Genomic DNA, 17,861 nt, shown 5'->3' with positions numbered 1-17,861 from the left:
ATAACATGTAAAATCAGAACTGTTCTTACATTAATTCTGCTTCTTTACTGCTCAATGAACGGTACTGGTGACTGTACATACACCTGACAAGACTGACAAAATAACATTATATCTGTATAAACACCTCAGATACAGCACACAAATTACCAGTGTCTTTACCTGATTAGAACTGACAGAGTGACTGAGTGGTTCAGTGGATTAGAGTCTTTGTCTTTCAAATCCTAAAACCCAGCTTCTAATTTGATCACAAACAACATGGCCGTATGTCAAAAAACAGCTAAAAAAAACAATACCTGGTGAGATATGTTTGCTGAATACCTACAGCCCAATCCTCTACATGTATACTCAGAAGTATGTCCTACCAAATTCAATAGAACTTACTCCTAGGTTAGTGTGCACAGGACTGCAACCTGCATTTTACAACACAAATACTGATTTTCATAAAACTGAGACAAACAAATGAGCCTTCATTAAGAATGGTCAAGGTCAATTCCTTTTGCATAATTAAGAACACTAATGTTATGATAAACTACAGTGACCCTGATATTTCCTGGTGGTCTCCCATCAGAATGCTAACTAGAGCTGACCCTGCTTAGCTTCTGAGATCTGATGGGATTGGGCTGGCCTGGGCTATTCAGGTCACAGTGATTGTAACACAGACTATGAGAAAGAGCACTTTATCTTTTACTATTCAGTGTGGGTATGTGCGCCAATAAGTGTGATCCAGATAAAGGCCCAAGGATTTGAACATGGGACACTAAGCTTGCATAGGACTCTACCATTGAAAATCAATGGTATTTAAATGTGCTAAACTTTGGCTGGATGATCACTGTGAGTTGCATCCTGTCTTTTTCATCAATACTGGGCTTTGGAAAGCCATTGTAAAATCTTGGTAAATGTTCCTTCTGTAATATGAAATCAATGTTTGTTGAATTTTCACATAATTCCTTACACATAACCCCCTATTCATTAATTCATCTAGGGAGCGTTACCAAGTATTAATAGCTACACCTGCTATTTTCAGCACAAAGGCACTTACAGGGTCAATGTAGCACATCTCTCTGTCCAATCAGCATCTCGACTTTTGATGCCTGCAAGTGCATTACAGAGGGGGGGGGGAATTCTTCCCTGTGAATAAACCTTAATAGCCCTTTACAATAATTGCTTTCTCTACAATTGCTTTCAACAGTCTTGCACATGCCATTGGAAAGTTTGATCTTTGTACATCAACAAAATATTTTACATCACCTTAATAGGCATCCTTCAGTCTATCTTAAACTTAATGATGCTTACACATTGCTCAGTTGCAAAACTCAAGGGTATGATTCTGTGTACAATGACAGGGACAAGATCTTCAATATATACAGTCCCAATTTGGAACTGAATAACCACTATGGAAAATACAGTGCATCATAAATATCTGAGAGATTGATAAATATATTGCAACAGTTGCAATTATAGGCAAGGAATTACACAGCTTACAAAAACTGTGACAGAGCTAGCAGAAACCTGTAGTGATACAAACTGTAGAATTTTACTGCCATCTGAAGGGTTGCAATGGCAACAGCGGAAACATAAAGAATTCCAGTTGAAATGGAAAGAATAAAATATTGTTTCAAAAAGCATAAATAATTGAAGTAAATTGGCTATTCTCATTTAAATAGTCTAAAATATTAATTGAAATTAATTTAGAACTTTCTTATTCTGTGCCCAGATTTTGAGGTAGGAAAAATTCAGCTGGCATACAAGAGAGACCAGACTTATAGTGCCATCTTAAGCAGATTTACAATATTCGAAATCCATTGAAAGTCTGATTATAAGTGTTATGGAAGGTGGTCTCCTTTTATGAAAGAACCTCTGAACCACTGCAAGTATCTGATCTCCTTATGTAGAGATCAACATATGCATTATGTCCAGCCTTTTCTTTCACCCAGATGTTTTAATAACTCATTTAATGAAACGAGAAATCAAATTGCAGTTATTATTGCAGAGATAATATTTCTCTATTCTTGACCTCCACAAATTGCATATATTGGTTGTATTAATTGTATCTTCTCTCTCATGATATGACAGTACAGGAGCTGTTACTTGTTTCTTGTGATTTCATGAACATCTGCATAATGCTGACTTTCTACAGGTAAGATACTTGATCTAGTATAGATGCCCTGCATAGTAACCATGGTCCTGTTTGTTAAAGTATGCTAATATTTGATCAGCAGGATAGCAAGTAGACTGAACCATCCATTACATGTATCTTGTGGGTGACAAATAGTTCTGCGCCAGTGTGGCACAGTCAATGTTTCCATCAATGCTGGAATCTGGAATAGAAGTCCAGGACCCTGGCTCATAGGTTTACCAAAGAAAGGGTGCAAAAGCACAGTCTAGAAGTACCGAACTACATCACCGAGCATAGCAGCTACAACAGCTGCTGGATAATTTAACAGATGCTGGTCGGGATACTGGAAAATTTAACCCCTAAATTCTCCTTAGCTGCAAAAATCACTAAAATGTCTCCTAGAGTTCTTATAAGGCTAAAGTGTATGTTGCGATGCTTGGTGAAAGGGAGAGGAACTCATGTAACAATGTTAATGTCTTGAGTACTACAACTCTTATGCTTATAGTGATCAATGCATTCATTCCAAGTCAAGCAGCATTTTTAAGAATAAGACAAATCTGAATACAAAAGCAGACCTTTTTTTAAAGTTCCACTTCTCCATCTAACTTCTACAAGTAAAAACTGTCTGGAGTTTAGATCATGGAATTCTAGCAACAGGTTAACCCTATATACAAAAGTATTAAAAGTACAGGTTTTCCAAATGAAGTGTCCACTTCACCCTAATATCAAACATGTAATCATGTGGGGGTGCATGTAGGTATGAATGTGTTTATGTGTGTGCTGCTTCACTTTGACCCATTATGCACGGGGGTTTTAGCGCACATTCGGGGTGGAATGGCGGCGACTAAAATCACGGATAACGCACGGAGCCGGCTGCAACCGGCTGCAGCTTCGGTGCATGCCGCCGAAAAAGCCACGTCAGTGAAACGCGGAAGAAAGCGCAGCTTCCGGGTGAGCGGGGCGCAACCAGAAGCGGCGCCCGGATCGGCGCGTGCATAATCGGTTACTCTGGGTTTTGCCGCCGTCGCGCCCCGCCCCGTGTATAACCGGTATGCGTCGCGTCTTCCCCCTCCGCGTTTTCCATGTGACCCGAAATCGCCGTTTCGGCGGCCGTGCATAATGGGCCTTTCAGGAGCAACTCAACATAGCACAGTAGGGCATTCACTTCTGGAGAAGTTCTCCCCAAATCCCATTCTACACTGACTATATGAAGACTTTCACATTACCATTCTAAACCACATGTTATTCATTGTGGTCCCAATTTTGAGATCACAAGACACAAAAAACAGGGGGTAAAGCAACATTACAGGAAGCACTATGGACATTTTAAGCAGCCCCCCACAGTGATTCAGCTCAAGGAAGGCATAGAGAATGGAAGAAAGCCGTTTCCTTCAAAAGCAGGTCAACCACACTTTACTAACCCGACACTAGCAGGTTTATACACACAGATAAATTTCACTAGCAGACCGTTACTAAAATGAAGTTGTCTGAAATGACAGCAAAAAATTCACTAACAACTAGTTATTAAAATAGAATACAAAGGATTTTTGAAAATAATTTATGTGAGTAAAGTGACATCAAGTAACAGTGGATTTATGGCAATCCTGTAGGGTTTTCAATGCAACATACATGTAGAGATGGTTCGTCATTGCCTTCCTCTGGAATTCCTTAGGGGCACTGGTCTCCCATCTAAATACTAACAAGGGTAAATCCTATTTAGATTCTGAGATCTGACAAAATCATTCAGGTCAGAGCTACATCAGTTAATGATTCATAATTTGCATTTATATAAACTGGACTGTCATTTTTGGGATTGTATCCCAATACTGCTTTTCCTACTCTTTTATTGATTATGAAGGCTACTCCATTTCTTCTGAGAGATTTTTGCCCACAGTAGTATACCTGATGGCCATCTGAATTAAAGGTGTAAACTGCACGGAGCTTTTATTCCAACCCAAGATCGATTCAATCCCTGCCCTCTACACAGAAAGCGATTTCCGTTTGGATTTGGGGCGATTTAAAATTTCCTTCTGCAGCAAGAAGGATTGATCCGGAGTGACCCTACCTTTATTGTGAGATATCTTAGAGTGCTTTTAATGCTCAATATTTAAAGGCTGTTTTGAATCTGGGCTGTCCTCCGTAGTAGCATATTGGACACCTTCCAACCTGAGTGGTTCATCTTCCGCCGTCATATCATTTTGCCTTTTGAACCTGCCCATAGAATTTTCATGACAAAGATACTGGAGTGGTTTGCCATTTCCTTCTCCAGTGGATCACCTTTTGTCAGAGCTCTCAGCTATGACCTGTCTGTCTTGGGTGGCCCTGCACGGCATAGCTCATAGCTTCTCTGAGATACGCAAGCGCCTTTGCCACGACAAGGCAATGATCCTTGAAGTTCGAATTCAAGGCAAACCATTCAACATCACAGAAATCCAGGTCTATGCCCTAACCACTGCTGCTGAAGAGGATGAAGTTGACCAGTTCTATGTCATTTACTTGGATTTTAGTAAAGCCTTTGATAAGGTTCCCCATGATGTTCTGGTGGATAAATTGAAGGACTGCAATCTGGATTTTCAGATAGTTAGGTGGATAGGGAATTGGTTAGAGAACTGCACTCAAAGAGTTGTTGTCAATGGTGTTTCATCAGACTGGAGGGAGGTGAGTAGCGAGGTACCTCAGGGCTCGGTGCTTGGTCCAGTAATTTCTAACATTTATTAATGATGTAGACTAGATGAAGGGGTGGAGGGACTACTCACTGGCAGTCTTCAAGCAAAGTTGGATACACACTTTTCATCAGGTTTGCAGATGACACCAAATTGGGAGGAATAGCAAATACTCCAGAAGATAGAGACAGAGTTCAACGAGATCTGAACACAATGGAAAAATGGGCAAATGAGAACAAGATGCAATTTAATAAAGATAAGTGTAAAGTTCTGCATCTGGGTCAGAAAAATGAAAAACATGCCTACAGGATGGGGGATACGCTTCCAGGTAACACTATGAACAAGACCTTGGGGTACTTGTGGATTGTAAGCTAAACATGAGCAGGCAGTGTGATGCAGCGGTAAAAAAGGCAAATGCTATTTTGGGTTGTATCAACAGGGGCATCACATCAAAATCACAAGATGTCATAGTCCCATTGTATACGGCACTGATCAGACCACACCTGGAGTACTGTGTGCAGTTCTGGAGGCCTCACTTCAAGAAGGACATAGATAAAATTGAAAGGGTACAGAGGAGAGTGATGAGGATGATCTGGGGCCAAGGGACCAAGCCCTATGAAGATAGGTTGAGGGACTTGGGAATGTTCAGCCTGGAGAAAAGGAGGTTGAGAGGGGACATGATAGCCCTCTTTAAGTCACTTGGAGGAGGGCAGGATGCTGTTTCCGTTGGCTGCAGAGGAAAGGACGCACAGTAATGGGCTTAAATTACAACGATATAGGCTAGATATCAGGAAAATAATTTTCACAGTCAGAGTAGTTCAGCAGTGGAATAGGCTGCCTAAGGTGGTGAGCTCACCCTCACTGGCAGTCTTCAAGCAAAGGTTGGATACACACTTTTCTTGGATGCTTTAGGATGCTTTGGGCTGATCCTGCATTGAGCAGGGGGTTGGACTAGATGGCCTGTATGGCCCCTTTCAACTCTATGATTCTATGGTATGATGAAGGACCAAAATGGCAGGGACCTAACAGAAGCCGAAGAGATTAAACAAAGGTGGCAAAGAACAGTGCAAACAAATAGAAGAAAACAATAGAATGGGGAGAACCAGAGATCTTTTCAAAAAATTGGAGATATGAAGAGAACGTTTCACGCAAAGATGGGTATGGTAAGGGACCAAAATGGTAGGGACTTCACAGAAGCAGAAGAGATTTTAAAAAGGTGACAGAATTATACAGAAGAACTATACAAGAGTGAGCTTAACATCCCTGATAACCACGAGGGGGTAGTCACTGACCTGGAGCCAGACATCCTGGAATGTGAAGTCAAATGGACCTTAGGAAGTCTGAGTAACAATAAAGCAAGTGGAGGTGACAGCATTCCAGTGGAATTATTCAAAATCTTAAAAGACGATGCAGCAAAAGTGCTACACTCAATATGCCAGCAAATTTGGAAAATTCAGCAGTGGCCACAGGATTGGAAAAGGTCAGTTTATATTCCAATCCCGAAGGAGGGCAATGCCAAAGAATGTTCAAACTACCGCACCATTTCACTCATTTCTCATGCTAGCAAAGTTATGCTTCCAGAAGTACAGGCAGGATTTTGAAGAGGCAGAAAAACTAGAGATCAAATTGCCAACATACCCTGGATCATGGAGAAAGCGAGGGAGTTCCAGAAGAACATTTACTTCTGCTTCATTGACTATGCTAAAGCCTTTGATTGTGTGAAGCACATCAAATTGTGGCAAGTTTTTAAAGAGACGGGAATACCAGAGGATCTTATCAGTCTCTTGAGAAACCTATATGCAGGTCAAGAAGCAACAGTCAGAACCGGGCACGGAATCACTGACTGGTTCAAAATTGAGAAAGGAGTTCGGTAAGGCTGTATACTGTCTCCTTGCCTATTTAACTTGTATGTGGAGCACATCATGAGAAAGGCGGGGTTAGATGAGTCACAAATTGGGATCAAGATTGCAGGGAGAAATATCAATAGCCTCAGATATGCAGATGATACCACTCTAATGGCAGAAAGCGAAGAGGAACTAAAGAGCCTTGTGATGTGGATGAAGGAGGAGAGTGCAAAAGTTGGCTTGAAACTCAACATCAAGAAAACAAAGATCATGGCATCTGGCCCTTTCAATTCCTGGCAAATAGATGGGGAAGAAATGGAGATAGTGACAGATTTTATTTTCCTTTGCTCCAAGATCACTGCAGATGGGGACTGCAGCAAAGAAATTAAAAGACGCTTGCTCCTAGGGAGGAAAACTATGGCATATCTAGACAGCATCCTAAACAGCAGAGACATCACCCTGCCAACAAAAGTGCGTCTAGTCAAGGCTATGGTATTCCCAGTTGCAATGTATCGCTGTGAAAGTTGGACCATAAGGAAGACTGAGCACCAAAGAATTGAGGCTTTTGAACTCTGGTGCTGGAGAAGACTCTTGCGAGTCCCTTGGACTGCAAGGCGAACAAACCGGTCAGTCCTAGAGGAGATCAGCCCTGCCTGCTCCTTAGAAGGCCAGATCCTGAAGATGAAACTCAAATACTTTGGCCACCTGATGAGAAGGAAGGACTCCCTGGAGAAGAGCCTAATGTTGGGAGCAATTGAGGGCAAAAGAAGAAGGGTATGGCAGAGAGTGAGGTGGCTGGATAGAGTCACTGAAGCAGTTGGTGCAAATTTCACTGGACTTTGAGAAATGGTAGAGGACAGGAAAGCCTGGAGGATCATTGTCCATGGGGTCGCGATGGGTCGGACATGACTTCGTACTTAACAACAACAAACTGGACTGGGGTGCAAGTCTTGCTGGCATGCAATGAAATCATAGATGAGGCCAGTTAGAGAATGCTGGGCTAATTACCTGGCCAACAGGAATGTGTCACTATGCTATTGTAATGACTGAGATTACACAGTGAACAAACCCTTTCAAGTGAGAAGAAACATGCACATCAGCAATCTGGGAAAACAGTGATTACAAATATTCAAAGAAAGATGCACAAAACAAAGGAAAGTCATTTTTTGCACAGATACACAAACACTCTAGAAAATTCTGTGTGTGAAATCAACCCCATGAAAACTGGATGCATCATTAGTTTGTACAATTATACACATCTGAGAAAAAACAACAGCAATGGCTGCTTATAATAAGCACCGTTGCTGGAAAAACAACCAACTAAGGATACAGCCCACTAGAAATGATTGAAAGCATAAGAATACAACTGTACAACTCATTTTTATCCATACAGTTTATTTAAAAAATTCCACACTCTTGGAGAATTCCCATTCATTTCAGTAGATATATAACTCCTGACTACAGCTATGTCTACAAATGGTAGAAGTAGAAAATAACTGCAGGTGTCTACTTCAAAGAAGCAGGTAAAAATCTAAAATACTCTCTATTTTTACTTTCTAAACAAAAGCGCTTGCCAAAGATCTAGATGCTCTTTCAGCCATGCACCTGATTCCATGGACTTCTCATGAAGAGACCAAAGAGACTCACCCACCAGGAGCTCAACGGACATACAAGCCACAATTGATTTAGGTGTATATGAAGTACCAGCCAACCATCTAAATATGTTAATTCTGTGAAAAGGCCACATTGTGTGAGAGAAAAAGGCATTCTTCTATGAACTTGCTGATGTCTCATATGAATATAGATTCAGGGAGTAACCAGGTTGGTCTGAAGAAGCAGAAACAAAATTTGAGTCCGGTGACACCTTTAAAACCTACAAGGTTTTAATGAAGATATAAGCTTTCTTTTGTGATATCTGAAGAAGTATGCACGTACACAAAAACTTCTCTTGAATAAAACTTGGTTGTTTTAAGGTATTACTGGACTCAAACTTTGTTCTCATATATATAGTCATTCAACTCATTGTGCATTGATACTGTTTGACTTCCCTGTTGGGTGATAAGAAAACCTCATCAATTGGGACTATGTGGTATTTTAAAGAATTCCAGAACACATGGGAGCTCACATTCCACATAGAGAGTTTCAGGTGGTTATTGGTCTGCAGTAAAAACGCTAGATTTGAGTCCAGTCGCACCTTAAAAAGAGCTTTCCTCTGACATTACAGCAGGTACTGCAATATAACTATAGCAGTATATATGCATATAGGATTTGGTGAAAACTCTTGCTTGGCTGTGGATTGTCCATATCAGGGGGGGGGGGGTGCATGTTGTGCAACAACAATGCAACATGTTAATTTTTGTATATTTCAAAGTTAAAAGGTGATCAAATCCTGGAAACAAAAGTCATTGTCACCTCATTGTGCAGCATGTTGTAAGCTAAGCTATTTGTGCAAAAACATACCACTGCAGAGAAAGTACACAATTTGCAGAAAAGCAACTGGAATGATTGTATGCAGGACTGATACTGCAAAGGCAGAGGCCTCATGTCCACACAAATGGTTCAGCTTAGAACATGTGGTAAGAAGATGAGTGATGTTCCTGGACGTAAACTTGCCTTGAGCATTCGAGCAAGAGAGGCCAAGTTGAATCTGGTAGACAGGAGAATCTGGGAAAACATACAACTGGTTTCAATTCACATTGTTTCCACATTTCAGCCCATTCCCAACCATGCTTTCTAACTTCCACTTGTAACAATGAGGCTGACTTTGAAGTATATTTGCTTAGAACTACAGCCTGTGCATTCATAGGGACTTGACTACAGAAGTACCTGCTGCAACATCAGATAACAAATAAGTGTGATTCAAATGTGGATTCATTCCATTCAAAGTGCTGCTGTGATTCATTAAAATTATCCACTGCTCACAAAAGCTTCATGTATTCTTACACAAAGGGGAAGTAGTAACCAATGCCCTAGAAGTAGAAAACAAGGAATGGGTAAAAGCAATCCTGCATTTGAGACACCAGCAAGTTCAAAAATAACCTCTAAGTACATATTCTGCAGAAATGCTGATTTTTAACCAGTAAAGTTAACGTTTTCAGGTAGTTAGTTCTGTTGAAATGGCCTTGTGAGAGCTCAGTTAGAGCTGCCAGCTGTGGGCTGGGAAACACCTGTAGATTTTGTGGATGGAGGTTTGGGAAGGGAGGGACTTTAAGGGGTTATAAGGCATATAGGACACCTTCCAAAATGGCCAGTTTCTCTAGATGAACTGATCTCTGTCCCTTGGAGATCAGCCATAATCCCAGAAGATCTCTAGTCACCACCTGGAGGTTGGCAATCCTATGGTCAATACATACCCAAATCAAAACTGATTTGAAAAAAATCTACTGAGCCACCTTGCTGTAGTGGTTAAGAGTGCGGACTTCTAATCTGGCAAGCCGGGTTTGATTCCCTGCTCCCCCACATGCAACCAACTGGGTGATCTTGGGCTCACCACAGCACTGATAAAGCTGTTCTGATCAGGCAGTAATATCAGCCTCACCCACTTCACAGTGTGTCTGTTGTGGGGAGAGGAAAGGGAAGGAGATTGTAAGCCACTTTGAGACTCCTTGGGTAGAGAAAAGCTGCATATAACAACCAACTCTTCTTCTTCTACTACTACTACCATGACCATTCTCTATTCTTACACAAACTTTCAAACACACATGGAGATTCCAATGTTATTTCCCTTGCCACACACATCACATTCCTATCCCAACACTGCAAGATAGGAAGCAAATGCAGATGGCATTTGCTAAATCCATTCAACTAGCCTTTTGAGATGAATGGTTTCTTTACAACCATCAAACTCAAGCAAAATGCTGAAAAGTAAAACATTTTCCCACAGTTCTACTCATGCAGTCACCAGTCCTTTGAAATAATTTACCTGAAAAAAGCAATCTTATTTTAAAATCAAAGTGTACAGTTCTAAGAGTACTTTCATTGCTGGAATATTAAATATATCAATATAATAAATTCTTAATGTTGCCCCATCTGTAGAGACTAGTGTCATGGACAGACAAGACAATTCTACAAAGAAAAGCCCTAAGCAGCAATAAAATCTGATAACTAAATAAACAATAGGAAATTTTAAAACCCCATAATAATAGAAACATCCCCTGTAGTTTTAAGAAACAAATGCTCTCAGTGGCTGTTGCTGGGCAACCGCAACATTATTGCCACCCTTCAAGTCTTGGCTTCTGTTAATGAAAAGCAGGGGGAGGAGCCAAGGCCCTTTCTAGGACTGTTTGAGGGAGGACTAATTGGAGACAGGCTCACCAGCTACCTGTTGTCATGACCAGACCTGACTGCTTGCTAATGTGCAAAAATAGCTGTTCCATAAAAAGTGTGGTGTAGTAGTTTCAGACTATGTTCTGGGAGACCAAATTTCCAATCTCCCTTCACCTATGGAAGCTCACTGGGTGACCTTGTGTAACTCATGCTCTCAGCTTAACCCACTTCAAATGGTTGTTTCAACAAAAAATGAAGATGAGGAGAAACATAAATTGCTTTAGTTCTCCAGTGAAAAGAAAGGTGGCTGAGGGCTGGTGTGGTATAGTGGTGTTGGACCAGGACTGGGATATCTGTATTCGAATCCCTTGCTCAACCACTGGAACCTGTCAGGTGACCTTGGGCCTGTCAAAATCTCTCAGCCTACCCGCATTAGGTTGTTGCTATGACAATTGTGGAGGAGGGAAGAACATTGAGAATAGCTTATTTGGTCCCCAGCCCTGAAGAAAAGCAGGATACAAATAAAAACAAGCAAATAAATATATATATATGAAATAAAAATATATACCATAAAAATATAACTGAAAATGGGAAGCCATTTGGAAGGAGAGAAGAAAGAAGTAAAGTTGTAAAGAGAGGAAAAAGAGTAAGTAGTATAGAGAGGGAAACAGTAGAAAGTGAGCTGCCCCTATAAAGTCCTTACATGTTTGCCACCATGAAAACTGGGCCCAGCTTTGCCAGCACCATACAACTCAGCCCAGCTGCAACTAGGCCAGCCTTTTCCAAGAAATGTTTTCCAGGAGAAGGGAAGGAGGGAAAGCTAAGACAGGTGGGTAAATAAAGGAGGCTGACAGGTGGGTGGGAAGAAGAGAAGGAAGGATGAAAAGGGAAGGGGCTATGGAAGCTTTCTGATAAGGACAAGACGAAATAGCAGGGGAGATGAAAATGAGATGCCCCTCTGCAAGTTCCTCACTTGGAATTATATACCACTGATATAAAAGGTAACAAAGATTCTGTTCTGTCACTGGCTTCATCCAAGCAGCAGCTTCCCACACTGAAAGGAAATATAAAATAGCTGAATATCCTTAGGGATCACTTACAGCTAGACTCTGACATGCTTTCCTTAAAAATTCCCTAGTTTATCATGTGGGCCAGCTGAACCAGCATAGAGGACTAGACATTCAAATAGAGGCTCTAACACTGCAATCCTAAACAGTGTTACGCCCTTCTAAATCCAGTGAAGTTAATCAGCTTAGAAGGGTGTAACTTTGCCATTTTGTACTTTAGTGCTACAGTTCGTCACCTTCTCTCCCCCCTCCACCACCCACTACAGAGGGTCTGGAAAGATACACTACACATCATGAGTGAAAAACGGTTCATGTGCTTCATGCATGTGTGAAAGTGCTTTCTGCTCACTCATGAGGATCTCTGAATATGGGCAGTAGCAGAGGATCTCCAGTATCATTATGAACCGAAAAGAACCGATATTCTGTATTCCAGGGAGTAACACTATCATTTTAAACCTAAAGACAGACTCGTATTTTTTTTAAAAAACAAGCCAACAGGATATTTATCCTTATGAACAACCCTACCACTTTACAATTACATGCATGTGCAAAGCTAATATTTTAGGCTTCCTAGATAGAAATAGATGTGTGTGGGACACATGGGAGGAGAAACAGGGCAAACTAAATCTCTGCCATAAAGTCACTGCCCAAGAAATCACATCAGGGTGATAATGCCAGTGTGTGAACAGGTAGTTCCTTCCATGATTTGAGTTATGAAGAAGAAAAATTTGGGAAAAGTTGAGAATCTGCTTTTAGATATATGGAAGTGTTTGAAACAATGAAGAGAAACTGTGTAGGTGTCATAGTGAGAATAAAATTACTTCACTCATTGTGCAATGGTGCCAGGCACTGATGTTTCCATGTGGTGTAATGTCATTCATTGAGCAACAGCAACACCCGGCAAAGCCTTCATGATATGATTGCTGGGCAAGGCCATGGCATAACAATTTCAAGATGAAATGGATTGGGTAATGATGCTACAGAGCAATGGAAGTTCTGATTTATCTGTCAAGTGGCATCATCTCTAGAATCAAAACCACACCAAGAATTTGCATACATATGTTGATTGCAAAGCTTTGGCAAAATGAGTATGGTGTTTCCCCCCATTATTTTAAAGGGGAAAACAGGAATCACTAATGAATAAAGAAGTACCATCTTCTGTCCTGTGAAAGACTCATCCACCAGATCCCTATCGATTTCTAGGACTTTTCAATAAAGCAGATGGCACAACAAGTTGATACTATGAAGCAGCATTAGGTTAGAGAGAATGAATGGTCTTGTTCTGCTCTTTTTCCTACTAAAAGTTTAAGCAGAGGGAGAAGAACAGCTCTCACAACAGAGTAAGAACATCTGTGAGCTGGAAGTCTCTGGTTCAATTTTCCACAAAGTCATGAAATGTTACCAGGTGATGTTAAGCAAGGTATTCAGCCTCAGCCTCCTTTGTAAAGCTGGTAAAGCTAGTAATAATACTATCGGCAGAAATAACCGAGAGAGAGAGCTGTTGTAACAGTGACATAGATAATGAATGTGAAGCATGTTTGGTGCCTCTGAAAAGATCTATAGGACTGCACCTGAAGCTGCTGTTCTGCTGGCAAACTTCCACTTCTGTGGGAGAGGAAAGGAAGACAGTTTTTGCCAATGCCTCCTCCCCATTGTGCCCCCAAAAGTTCCTTGACCGCCCCCAAAAGTCCCTTGACAACCCCCCCCCCATCTTAGAAGCATATATGAAATCCAAAGCATACTTGTCCACAGTGGTAATATAACTAGAAAATTAAGTGAGAGAATTGCATTGTAATGTGGCTATTTGAAGGATGAGAAACAAAGCATTGCTACAGCATAACATCCGTTTCAAACAAGGCTTGGGTGGTGCTTCCATAATTCCAGCAGCCAATCAAATGAATGGAAGTTATGCAACTAGAGTGTTTGAAGGGCTCCTCCCAGGCATTTATGAGGTGCTGATATTGTCATTCCATTGCATCACACTAACCTCCCGCCACCGATATAATTGTGATTATAAAAAGTCACAGACACACCTAAATCACTGAATAAACTTAAGCATCTTAACAGTCTGAGCCTAGCCATATTTCCTTGCAGGTCATCTCTGTTAATTTAGAAGTCTAAAGAACACAATTGAAACCTTAAATTGCTATCTCCACAACTTTCCTTCACTATACTCACTGAATGATGTAAAACACTTGAGAGTTACATGAAAAATCCTTTCTTAATTAAAAAAAAACAAAACTACTTTGCTAGTACAGAAACTCAGCTCATACCATACAGTTGATAACAGGCTATATAGATAAGCATTTAAGGGGAAAAGAAATTAGAGTTTACTTAAGCAATCAAGATGGCCTCTGGTAATCCCGCAGAAAATAAGGAGCATCTAAGCAACTTCCATTAAAACTGCTTATTGTAGCAGTCTTGTTTGTTGACAATTTACACCACACTAGCGGCATGGGTTCTATCTCTTTTCTATCTTTTCTCTGGCAATTTGCCGCACAGTATACAGTATCAAATCAGAGATGAATAACAATCATCAAACCACTTTGCCACTGAAATCTTTTCTTTAATTTTTTCAAACCCTTCCTAGATGTGACTAATTTAGTAGTTTGGTGGGAGAAGAATATAACTTATACATTGGAGGAAAAAACTGGTACTAAATACTAATACCGAACATGTACTTCTTCTCTGTCGTACTTGGTCTTTGGAAGCAGGTACATGTTCAATTCATACATCTGAGATGGTGAACTTGCAGAAGGAGGCAGGAAAAACAATGAGGCTCAGGGAATCATGGGTTCCTGGAGCCCACATACAAGACTGCATGCATCCCATCATTTGACTCCTTGAATATGATCCTGTATCCCAGAATCATCTTGGATTTTGAAAGAACTGGTTGGTATCATGACAGCTGGATAAAGTCATCTTCATATATGAAATTCAATGGACACATAAAACATTTTATGAATTTGGCAAGCATACTTTGATGGCTTTACCCACTATGGGAGTTATACTCAAGAGTCAGGCTTGGATGTGAGGAAAAACAGGTTTCCACTGAATAACCTGTCAAGCAGCCCTAAGTCACTGCCTAACTCTATTATCACCCTTCATCACTAATCTGTCTGAAACTATCAAGGTTTTCCACTAATGCCTGTCATAAATGCCACCGTTCTGAACTATATCACAATTAATGCACTGATTCCATGCCTTCTGGATTCTTCATTATAGCATTAATTACACAACTACCAGATCTCAACTCAAAAAATGGAAATGAAAGGAAAAAGGGCTGATCATCCACACTATGAAACTGAACTATGAAATCAGGCCCAGCAGTATACTTTGCTTTATAAAGAAGAACACTTGCAAGCAGATGAACTGTACCATACAACATAAAAGAGCAAGAATGACACCTGAAAGAGTGAGCAGTGACTCACAAAAGCTCCTCCCCTGCCACAAAATTTGTGGCCTTTAAGGAGCTACTGGACTCTTGTTCTTTTCTACTGCTACGGACAAACATGGCTACCCATCTTAATCTAGACTCTACGGCATAAGAGATGAAAATGGCTCACAGCATTTAATGGAATACACCTGTAACGGGTATTTGGCTCTGATACGCTATGCAAATGCATTGCCTCAGGGCTGCTTTGTGCAATAGGAAAAAATAAATTTGCAGGGTGGCCTCCGCTTGTTGCCGCTGAAACAACGGAAGATGGTGTGCGAGTCTATGGATAAGTTACAATCGCACACTACTCCTTTCGAGGGCAGTTCTTTCCCCACCGCTGTGAGAAGCAGCTCTGTCCAGCAAGCCAGATGACGTTGCTGGGATGCTGAGTGTTCAAAAGTCAGTAGCACAAATTGAGCAGCTGAGCAAAGATCAACACCTATAAGTGATTCATGTTGCTGAAATTTAGCATCCTCTCCAATGCAAGGAACATGATTTAGAATTAGCGGTAGGGACAACAGCATTCCTGCCAGAGAGGTGGACAAGGACCAGGGTTCAAATGCTGACAATGCTATCAAATGTAGTGACCTCGGGTGGTTAATCTACGTCCATCTGAGCGTGCAATGGACGGGAGGGGGGCTCCAGGTCAAGGAGACGGGAAAGGCGGGCAGCGGGCCAGCCTTCCAGCTTCCCCGGGGCCGCCCGAGATGACAGCCTCTGCGGTCTCGCCTTCGGACCGAGGGGTCGTGCTGGAGGGAAAGCGACGGTGGAGGGCGGAACCCAGGCCCACCCGGCCTTTCCGTCCGGCGCTGCAACCTGGCCTCAGAGGCCAGCCGGCTGGAGACAAGAGCCACGGAGCCATTTTGACCGCTGTCTGACAGGGGCAGCACGCAGGGAACCCGGCCCCCGGTGGGGGTGGGGGTGGGCGGCGGCGAGCGAGGGAGCCTTCGGTGGGAAGCGACGCAGCCTAAAGGCCTCGAAGGGAGGGGGGTCGAGGGCGCCGGCGGCAGACAGCGGAGGAGCGCCGGCAGGTGCAGCCTGGCAGCAAGAGGGCGGACTGCAGAGAGCGAGCGAGCGAGCGAGCGCGCGCATCGGAAGAGCTCCGCGCCAAGCGTGGCCGCAGGCATCGCGTCGCCGGCCGGCGCGGGCTTACCTCGGATGCTCCAGGACCAGCGGTAGAGCTCGAAGGTTTCATTCACCACGTTGGCGAAGAGGCCCGGCCCTCCGACGAAGCGCTCCATGGCTGGCGAGCGGGCAGCAGCAGCAGCGGCGGCGGCGGGCAAGGAGGACGGGCTCGGGGGAGGGGAGGCGCGTGCGGTCTGCGGCTCTGCTCCGGGGCGGCGGCGGCGGCGTCGATGGCTGCTGCTGCTGCCGCGGCTGCTTCTCCCCTGCCGGACCTGGGAATGAAATTTCAATCTCTGTCTCTGGATATCTATCTCCAGGCTCCGCCTCGCGTCAGCCGACGCCCGGGCCCAGGGGCAGGGAGGGGCGGGAGAGGCAGAAGGAGAGGCGCCGGGGCTGCGGCACCTGGGACGGTCCGCAGCGCGGAGCTCGGCTTGCGTCACGTGGGACACTCAGACAGTTCTTTCTCTCCCCACCGCCTCCCTGGGGCATCCCGCAGACCCGAGCGCTAGCCGGCCTGCGCAGGCGTGCAGAAGGGCGACCCGCGTCCCCGGAGCCTTCCCTGTGGTCCGCGCAAGGTTGCCGATCGGGAGGGGACCCCTCTGTCGTGCTTCCCTGCGGAGAGTTGCTGTCTCGTGCCCGGGTGCGAGCTCCGGCAGGGCGGAAACTGAACAGGTGCCGAGCCAGGCTCTTCCTTCGCTGCTAGTCTCTCCATGCTCCCCATTCCGTTTCTGCCTCCCATGTAGCTGTTAACATCACAGGAGCGTCAGCCTTGCCCAGAAAAAAGAACGTTTCCATTCTGTCATTTTTTAAAAACTTATTCCAAATCATTAGCCCCTCCCCCCCAATCCTTCGGACGACCCTAAATCACTTCCTGACAACCTTTATCTGTAATCTGTCTGCAAAAAGATGACGTTTTCCTACTAATGCCAATCTTAAATGCCACCACTCTGAACTATATCACAATTCGTGCTTTGATTTCACGCCTTCCTGCCTACCACACCTCCTGCTTCTTCATGATAGCCTTGATTCCACAAATATTGGATCTCAGGTCAGAAAGGAAGGGCGGAAGAGGTCTGATCATCTGCATATCAGGCTACTTTCTTCTGCTCCCTTTTTCTTAAGAACAAGTGAAGCCCTGCTGGATCAGGTCAATGAAGAATCTTATTTCCAATGGTGTTGAGACAATGGTGTGAAAGCTGTTTGGGAGACAATTCCAGTTGTCTCCAAGACAACTGGAATTCTAAATACTGCCACAGATGGTGGAGGATCTACTTAGCTGTTCTGGTCAATGGCAATCCATGATGATAACTTCTGGCTGCAAATTCTTTAGATTTAATTATG

At 43.0% G+C, this 17,861-nt stretch overlaps 1 protein-coding gene across 3 annotated transcripts in view; it reads right to left on the bottom strand.

Moving 5' to 3' along the window:
- The window catches only part of ELOVL4 (ELOVL fatty acid elongase 4), a 58,541-nt gene extending 41,129 nt beyond the window's left edge, over positions 1 to 17,412 (bottom strand). For 2 of the 3 annotated variants that reach the window (XR_013225891.1, XM_077306050.1), the window contains exon 1: positions 16,549 to 17,411. Coding sequence is in view for 1 of the 3 variants with exons in the window: in XM_077306050.1 (XP_077162165.1) it covers positions 16,549 to 16,636 (88 nt within the window). In the remaining 2 variants the exon portion in view is untranslated. Of the gene's footprint in view, positions 1 to 16,548 lie in introns of all 3 variants that reach the window. The other variant, XM_077306065.1, reaches the window with a different exon arrangement.
- Positions 17,413 to 17,861: the final 449 nt, after the last annotated feature.

This window comes from Paroedura picta, chromosome 1 (assembly GCF_049243985.1).
Source record: "Paroedura picta isolate Pp20150507F chromosome 1, Ppicta_v3.0, whole genome shotgun sequence".
Taxonomy (NCBI): domain Eukaryota; kingdom Metazoa; phylum Chordata; class Lepidosauria; order Squamata; family Gekkonidae; genus Paroedura; species Paroedura picta.
This window is presented reverse-complemented; position numbering and strand designations above follow the sequence as displayed.